General features: G+C 46.4%; 1 protein-coding gene across 1 annotated transcript in view; it reads right to left on the bottom strand.

Moving 5' to 3' along the window:
• Window positions 1-9,377, bottom strand: part of LOC149429044 (uncharacterized) — a 108,407-nt gene extending 99,030 nt beyond the window's left edge. Inside the window, 3 exon segments of the mRNA XM_089666797.1 lie at window positions 1-15; window positions 132-407; window positions 9,305-9,377. The exon segment at window positions 1-15 is cut by the window's left edge and continues 83 nt beyond it. Of these exon segments, the coding sequence (XP_089522923.1) occupies window positions 1-15; window positions 132-407; window positions 9,305-9,377 (364 nt within the window).
• Between the last annotated feature and the right edge of the window lie 413 nt (window positions 9,378-9,790).

Here is a 9,790-nt window from a genome sequence, read left to right as displayed (position 1 = left end):
CATGACTGGATCCATCTGTAGGAAACACACACACTGACTAAATCCATTGTTTCTATGTGTTTATCAGATGATGGGGGATCTAGGTGGATCCTCCGTACTGCTCTCTCCTTTACAATAAAGTCTCCTCTTACCCGGTGATGTGAGGGGCGGCTGATTGTCCATCATGACGTCCTTGTAGAGGTCCCTGTGTCCTCTCTGGTGGTCCTCCATCATGACGTCCTTGTAGAGGTCCTTGTGTCCTCTCTGGTGGTCCTCCATCATGACGTCCTTGTAGAGGTCCTTGTGTCCTCTCTGGTGGTCCTCCATCATGACGTCCTTGTAGAGATCCTTGTGTCCTCTCTGGTGGTCCTCCATCATGACGTCCTTGTAGAGATCCTTGTGTCCTTCTAAATATTGATGTGTATAATCTGCTGGAGATAAAAGACGTCACAATAACTATGGAGGAAGAGGACGGACATGACTGGAGGAAGCGGATGCACATGACTATGGAGGGAGAGAAGGGACATGACTATGGAGGGAGAGGACGGACGTGAAGATGGAGAAAGAGGACAGACATGACTATGGAGGAAGAGGACGGACATGACGGGGGGGTTACTGGGTGTAAATAGAACACAACATCTTATTACCTCCTCTGCTGCTACTTCCTGCAACGTCTCCGATCTCCTTCACACCGAATGGCACAGCCTGTCTTTATTCCACATCACTTCCTGTCTGTTCCTGACATCACTTCCTGTCTGTTCCTGACATCACTTCCTGTCTGTATTCCATAGTGAAGTCCTGTCTGGATAGAAGAAATGAGATCACCATCTTGTGGAGATCAGAGGAACTGCAGCCCCTTGAAATGTCCCCTAATACCCATTCCTGCATTGTATTACCTTACAGAGATATCAGGGAGGAGCCAAAATAACTAATAAAAAGTAAGAAACAATAAACCAACTCTTATGTAACCAACTGTTTAAAAAATATCAATAAATAAAGGTGCAGTGCTAGATATGTATAAAAAATAGACAAAATGGAATAAAAACATAGAGTGTATGGTAGCAATAAGTGCAAAATAGTGCAAAATTGTCAATCCCACTGTGGTGAAATTAAGTGGATAAATGTCCCAAATAGCTGAAAAATTGCCCACGTGGGGATCCAGTAGATCCTAATAGAGTGCGTGGGGGCGAGGGTCCAGTGTGCCACACAGTGGATACAATATAAAGAATGCGCACTCACCAGAAGTGCGTCAAACATGCGCATATGAGATTTTCCTGTCTCATCAGCTATTGGTCATCTACTGCTAAAACAGGGTCAGGATCATACAACATCCAATCTCCTCTAGGATAGGTACTCCAGAATGTCCCGTCCTTCATGTCAGAGAGAGAGACAGACTACCCAGAATGTCCCGTCCTTCATATCAGAGAGAGACAGACTACCCAGAATGTCCCGTCCTTCATATCAGAGAGAGAGAGACAGACGACCCAGAATGTCCCGTCCTTCATATCAGAGAGAGACAGACTACCCAGAATGTCCCGTCCTTCATATCAGGGAGAGAGACAGACTACTCAGAATGTCCCGTCCTTCATATCAGAGAGAGACAGACTACCCAGAATGTCCCGTCCTTCATATCAGAGAGAGACAGACTACCCAGAATGTCCCGTCCTTCATATCAGAGAGAGACAGACGACCCAGAATGTCCCGTCCTTCATATCAGAGAGACAGACTACCCAGAATGTCCCGTCCTTCATATCAGAGAGAGACAGACTACCCAGAATGTCCCGTCCTTCATATCAGAGAGAGAGACAGACCACCCAGAATGTCCCGTCCTTCATATCAGAGAGAGAGACAGACTACCCAGAATGTCCCGTCCTTCGTATCAGAGAGAGACAGACTACCCAGAATGTCCCGTCCTTCGTATCAGAGAGAGACAGACTACCCAGAATGTCCCGTCCTTCGTATCAGAGAGAGAGAGACTACCCAGAATGCCCCGTCCTTCGTATCAGAGAGAGACAGACTACCCAGAATGTCCCGTCCTTCGTATCAGAGAGAGACAGACTACCCAGAATGTCCCGTCCTTCATATCAGAGAGAGAGAGACTACCCAGAATGTCCCGTCCTTCATATCAGAGAGAGACAGACGACCCAGAATGTCCCGTCCTTCATATCAGAGAGAGACAGACTACCCAGAATGTCCCGTCCTTCGTATCAGAGAGAGACAGACTACCCAGAATGTCCCGTCCTTCATATCAGAGAGAGAGACAGACTACCCAGAATGTCCCGTCCTTCATATCAGAGAGAGAGAGACTACCCAGAATGTCCCGTCCTTCATATCAGAGAGAGACAGACGACCCAGAATGTCCCATCCTTCATATCAGAGAAAAAGACTACCCAGAATGTCCCGTCCTTCATATCAGAGAGAGACAGACGACCCAGAATGTCCCGTCCTTCATATCAGAGAGAGACAGACGACCCAGAATGTCCCGTCCTTCATATCAGAGAGAGAGAGACAGACTACCCAGAATGTCCCGTCCTTCATATCAGAGAGAGAGACAGACTACCCAGAATGTCCCGTCCTTCATATCAGAGAGACAGACTACCCAGAATGTCCCGTCCTTCATATCAGAGAAAAAGACTACCCAGAATGTCCCGTCCTTCATATCAGAGAGAGACAGACTACCCAGAATGTCCCGTCCTTCATATCAGAGAGAGAGACAGACTACCCAGAATGTCCCGTCCTTCATATCAGAGAGAGAGACAGACTACCCAGAATGTCCCGTCCTTCATATCAGAGAGAGAGAGACTACCCAGAATCTCCCGTCCTTCATATCAGAGAGAGACAGACGACCCAGAATGTCCCATCCTTCATATCAGAGAAAAGACTACCCAGAATGTCCCGTCCTTCATATCAGAGAGAGACAGACTACCCAGAATGTCCCGTCCTTCATATCAGAGAGAGAGACAGACTACCCAGAATGTCCCATCCTTCATATCAGAGAGAGACAGACTACCCAGAATGTCCCGTCCTTCATATCAGAGAGAGACAGACTACCCAGAATGTCCCGTCCTTCATATCAGAGAGAGTCAGACTACCCAGAATGTCCCGTCCTTCATATCAGAGAGAGAGACAGACTACCCAGAATGTCCCGTCCTTCATATCAGAGAGAGACAGACGACCCAGAATGTCCCGTCCTTCATATCAGAGAGAGACAGACTACCCAGAATGTCCCGTCCTTCATATCAGAGAGAGACAGACTACCCAGAATGTCCCGTCCTTCATATCAGAGAGACAGACTACCCAGAATGTCCCGTCCTTCATATCAGAGAGAGAGACAGACTACCCAGAATGTCCCGTCCTTCATATCAGAGAGAGAGACAGACTACCCAGAATGTCCTGTCCTTCATATCAGAGACTGAGACAGATGACCCAGAATGTCCCGTCCTTCATATCAGAGAGAGACAGACTACCCAGAATGTCCAGTCCTTCATATCAGAGAGAGACAGACTACCCAGAATGTCCCGTCCTTCATATCAGAGAGAGACAGACGACCCAGAATGTCCCGTCCTTCATATCAGAGAGAGACAGACGACCCGGAATGTCCCGTCCTTCATTTCAGAGAGAGACAGATTACCCGGAATGTCCCATCCTTCATATCAGAGAGAGACAGACTACCCGGAATGTCCCGTCCTTCATATCAGAGAGAGACAGACTACCCGGAATGTCCCGTCCTTCATATCAGAGAGAGACAGACTACCCGGAATGTCCCGTCCTTCATATCAGAGAGAGACAGACTACCCGGAATGTCCCGTCCTTCATATCAGAGAGAGAGATGACCCAGAATGTCCCGTCCTTCATATCAGAGAGAGACAGACTACCCAGAATCTCCTATCCTTCCTGTCAGAAAGAGACAGACTACCCAGAATCTCCTATCCTTCCTGTCAGAAAGAGACAGACTACCCAGAATGTCCCATCTTTCATATCAAAGAGAGCAAAAGACAGACTACCCAGAATGTCCCATCCTTCATATCAGAGAGAGACAGATGACCCAGAATGTCCCGTCCTTCATATCAGAGAGAGACAGACTACCCAGAATGTCCCGTACTTCATATCAGAGAGAGTCAGACTACCCAGAATGTCCCATCCTTCATATCAGAGAGAGACAGACTACCCAGAATGTCCCGTCCTTCATATCAGAGAGAGACAGACTACCCAGAATGTCCCGTCCTTCATATCAGAGAGAGAGACAGACTACCCAGAATGTCCCGTCCTTCATATCAGAGAGAGACAGACTACCCAGAATGTCCCGTCCTTCATATCAGAGAGAGAGACAGACTACCCAGAATGTCCCGTCCTTCATATCAGAGAGAGACAGACTGCCCAGAATGTCCCGTCCTTCATATCAGAGAGAGAGAGACTGCCCAGAATGTCCCGTCCTTCATATCAGAGAGAGACAGACTACCCAGAATGTCCCATCCTTCATATCAGAGAGAGACAGACTACCCAGAATGTCCCGTCCTTCATATCAGACAGCCAGCCAGTTCTTGAAGGCTGGTTGGAAAGAACTCTAAGGGTACCTAAGGGCTTGACTAGAAGAGGAAAAAGTGCCCAGACATCTCCACAGGGGTAAGAAGAGAGAAGAAATATGGCACAACCCATATGGGGCACAAAACATCAGCAGGTCATAAGGATGCACAGGGACCCATATACCTAAACACCCACCACTGCCCCAAAACTGCCTACATCTAATCACGGAGCATGGTCCAACAAAGCATCCTCAGCTGAGGAGAGGGGAAGGGGGGAAGGGATCCTAGATTGTCTACCTGATTAGGATCAGGAGCAAGGGAAGGAGTCTGGAGGAACTGCACATCGGTCATCAAATGAGAACTTACCCTCCAGTGACCAGGTCCCACAAAGGTCTCCAGGCAGACTCCCTACCTGCTGGGGGAACTAGCAGCAGGACCCCAGAATGATCTTCTTGCTGACAATGAGGAGAGCACAGGGCCATCCAGCAATTAAATCTTCCTGCCAGGTGATCAATCAACAGCTTTCAGGTACTGAATCAGAAGAGAACCAGACGGCAAATTCTTATCTCCGAGGAGGACAGCATAGTGAAACGTAACACTCTCAGTGTAGTACAGCATAGGGACTAGGCCACTAGACCTGCCACAGGGAAAACTCCCAGACCTTTCCATAGGGGAAGACTCTTCAACACGTGAGGGATTTCCAGTGGAGCTCATGTCAGAGTACCAAGTCATGGAGGGGATGCTTGATGAGACGGGAACTGTTCTCAGGATACAGATTGGAGCCCCAGATATGGGGACACCCCTGCAAGTGAAGACTTTCATGGTGAAGGGAATAAACTACCCCTTTCAGACAAAAAGGCAGACAGATAATATCTGGAATTACTTGGTCTACAGAGACCATTGGGATGTTTCGCCCCAAGTTCAGGCTCCCAGGCATGAGATATTGATAAGGACTGACTTACAACTGAAAAAGGGAGTCTAAATTATGAGAGTAATCCCTTGGCACCCTACACACCCTGAAAGATGAGGGAGGGAGAATGATTCTGACTTATAAGGGGAGGAATTAAATCCCTAAAGCACAGGTGTCAAACTGGTGACCCTCCAGCTGCTACCAAACTACAAGTCCCATGAGGCATTGCAAGATTGACAGTTACAAGCATGACTCCCAAAGGCAGAGGCATGATGGGACTTGTAGTTTTGCAACAGCTGGAGGGCCGCCAGTTTGACACCCCTGCCCTAAAGGAAATGAGCAACCTTGCCCAACAGTGACCTTTAAAAAACCCCAAGGCCTGGAACACGAGGCTGATTCTCCAGATGATGGGTAGTACATCTATAAGGATTGAAACAACCCCGGTAAATCTGTGTCCACTTCAGGAGACTGCAATGACCCCAACCAGAGGGAGACTGTTGGAATTCTCAGAGACAGTGACAAGGTCAACATGGCCAGCATGAATAGAAGTTTTAGACCAATCACAGACATAATCTGCAGGGGACCATTTAGAGCCTTTGAGGGCAGAATGCATCGATATCTGAGCAAACACAGCCAGAAAGTCCAAAGTGGAGACTGAGGTCCCTACGGACATGGGGGATACCTTGGCCAAACACGGGAGAGCTTTGGTAGACTGCAATAAAGATGATCCGGTGACAATAGGACCCTGATTTACTAAGAATTGAGTCTACCAGAAGACTCTGACCATTCAGGCAGACTCAGTTAAATCAATTAAGACCTGTCAGTCTTCTGAGCGGCGTCTAGCAATCTCATTGAAAAGCGTCTACTTTTCTGTTAGTAAATGTGGAATCGCGTCTGGCACATTTTTAAGTGCAATACCGGATATGTTCGCTAGATGGCGCACAAGCGCGGGCTTTGGCGTTTTTATGTTTGCATATGAGAATACTTAGAATGTAAAATAAAAAGCACATCTATATTTTTTTTTTTTGCTGTTTCTCCAAAATGATGAGACAACTAATGCATTTACTAATGAATGTCATACATTCTATTGTCAAATGTTAAACATTTTCACACTTATATCTCAAATAATTTGGAATGTCTAGTTCTAAGTTCCCAATATAATGATATATCTTCCTTCTCTGTAATCATGTGACTATTCTATGTTTAAGGGTACAGGGTGTACATGTGAATGTCCCAGTATTGTGCATTTGTGTGTTGTCCTTTGTCTAGGCCACATGGCTGTCCATTGTCTGTTTGCCATGTGCTACCCCCCATTGTGCTGTGCCTTCCTGTCCAGCCAACTATTATGGGATGTACTGTTTGTGTATTGGTGTGGGGGTTGGTCAATGTCCTTTGCCATGTGCTACCCCCCATTGTGCTGTGTCTTCCTGTCCAGCCAACTATTATGGGATGTACTGTTTGTGTATTGGTGTGGGGGTTGGTCAATGTCCTTTGCCATGTGCTTCATCCCATTGTTCTGTGTCTTGGTGGGATGGGGAGGGGTGATGATGTATTTCCTGTTCTTGGTTGTTTCCCCGCCCTCTGTATATATCCTGTTATTGTGTAAAATAAAGTAGTGTTGGCTTCCTGTTTTAAGAAGAGCTGGTTGCTGTCTATTTCCTGAGGGATTTCGAGGGTGTGCTCCGTGTATGGTGTTTGGACAGGGAGGCTGTGGTATAACGGAAAAACTCAGTGTGGTCTGGGTTCCGGTTCCGTTACAAAATTGAATAAAAAGAAAGTAGAAAAAACTAACTGGAAGGGATACAAAAATGCAATGCAACGTGTCCAAAACGCATCCAAAATGTACTGGAACACACTAAACATGCATGCCAAAAGGGCATGCAAAAACGCATCAGGAACACATCTAGACTGTTTCTATAGTGTGAACCGGCCCTTAGGACTTGTTCACACCATTGGTGGTGCAGAAACGCATGCAAGAACACACATTTTCCAGCACAGCAAAGAAATGCAATGCCCTCTGTAGATGTGCGCAGGTACCATGATGAAAACGTAATTGCACCTACATACGTCTATTAAAAACAGACCCATTCACAGCCACCAAAACGCATGGCACCACACTATTGTGCGGTTAGGTGCAACACACTTTGAAAATAATATGCCTGCAGTATCTCTGCATGTTCCCACACATCAGGCAGCCCATTGAAATTAATGAGCTGAGGAAAAGAAAACACAAATACCCCATTCACACAGGTCCTCTGTCCTGTACAGCATTAATGAGTGGGTTGTTCATGTGGGCGGAGCCACCTGTTACACTATGGGGACACAGCAGCTGTATGAACACAGGTTGTCATCTGACAGGTGTGCAGGCGTGCGGAAGTGGCCCTGAATGCTCACTGGCTGTGTTCAGGGCTGTACACCTGCACCCATATGCTTGTCAAATTCTGACCTGCAGCATTTCCATTGTGTAACATAGGTTGTCTGTAAACGGCGACAGCCACAAAAACCAACCACTGATTCCCACTCTACAGGCCACAGCACCCATGTGAATGAGCCCCAAGACCTCCATTACACACACAGCTTGATTTATGAACTCAGTACAGTTTTATCATTTAGATTTCACAGGAATTTGTTTGGGATTATGTCCATTAAGAAAATGTGTATTTTTACCATATATATAATTTGGATATTTTCTCTGGCGGTGGGGGGCTGTCAGGTATGCTGTACGGGGCCCCGTGATATCCAACAGTGGCCCTGGGTGTATGCGTGTGTCTGTGCCACCTGTATAGTTAGGAAGAACAATAACTTCTTCTATGGAATATCTTGAACCTCTGCTATGTACCTCAATGTATCTAGGGATCGGATACGTTTTTCTATGAAAAAATCCCCAATTCTTGGTAATGTTTCCCCTGAAGCAAGCGTGAACTAACCCTTCGTATTATAAAGCATCCGAATTCTCATTTTCCCCAACTATGCATAGGCCAGACCTGTGTGCCCAGATAGGACCTCCCAGTGGCCATTCTATGGACAAGGTACACTTTTCTGTATGCCTGATCTATGTTGAGCTGCAATAGTCAATACGTTGCAATGGGCAGAAATATTTGGACACAAACCGCATGATCTCAGGTATCCAATCGTGAACGTTCCTTCATAGCAAGCCTCCATGATGTAGTGTATGGGCCTGGCCCACTATATGGATGCCTTGTTCTGGTAGGTCCTCCTATGACAGACTTTAGCTGCGTGTGGAGGACATTGCACTGACTTTTCATCACATTGCATATTATCTGGCCATCTTAAGTCTCGGGAATAGAATCGAGAGGATAGGACACTTTTTTAAGACACCAAATGTCACAATCATGCACACAGGGAGAGGTGCAGGTCATCCATTCTGCTCCCAAACTTATACATTTTGGGTATTTCTCTCCTATGCCAGCATTTGGAGGCTTCATGTATCCCCTCATTCCCCCCCCCCCCTCAGGAATGCAAGCAGCATAGGACGTTGAGCCTGCCTAATAATCCTTTTGCCAAATAAGGTATTGGTTTGGCTGTGATAGGAACATTCCAGGGATTGTCTTAGATAAAGAGAGCTGCGTCTCTTCTTGAAGTTAGAGAGAGGGAACGGTCTGCGGTACAAGATCTGCAGACAAAAAGCAAAGTCTCCTGCCACGAGTCAACGAGAACGAGCAGTCGAGACGCAGAAAGCATCCTTGCGCTCATAGAACTGGAAGCTGCTTAACCCCAGGCATTTGTTTGGCAAGTACTCACTTAAATAAATAATAAATGGTGTAGCGCTGATATTCTAGTCAAACAAATCATACAGCTGGCATATATGCTTGTACCAGGAATGAAATAATCATTTGTGATGACGAGGAATATACCATAATCACATGGTTACCGTAAAGATCAGAAGTAAAAACACACAATGTCCAGAAATCCACATCAGTGAATCCCACCATAGAATTAGTCATCATTAGTGTAAGTGTTCCACACTTAATCAGTGACAAATGGTGATATATCAGTCCACTTTACACACAAGTGAGAAGAACTTCATAAATGTCAAGGTGCCTTATGTGCCAAGGATCCCAAAATGGTCTAGGTGTCCCCTCACCTCCTTGCAGTGACCACAAGGGCCAGCCAGCTTTGTAATAGCCTCCCAACGGTCTCCCAAGGATCACCTTTCCAACTTGGACTGTAATGGTTAATAGCCAGGGTTATGACCAGACCTTCTCCTGCACTCCACCGTTCTGCTAATATCTCACGTCCCTTTAGGTTCCAGAGACACAAATAGATACGCTCCATAGTGTAATATGTTACCTTTATTCAATCCAAGTAATAAATACCCACTTACATGTTAGCAGGTATCAGAACACGCCAGCTGTCC

Source organism: Staurois parvus, unplaced genomic scaffold (assembly GCF_062004578.1).
Source record: "Staurois parvus isolate SC_StPar_1 unplaced genomic scaffold, SC_StPar_1.0 ptg002848l, whole genome shotgun sequence".
Classification (NCBI taxonomy): Eukaryota; Metazoa; Chordata; class Amphibia; order Anura; family Ranidae; genus Staurois; species Staurois parvus.
The sequence above is the reverse complement of the archived record's forward strand: the minus strand, read 5'-3'. Positions and strand labels throughout refer to the sequence as shown.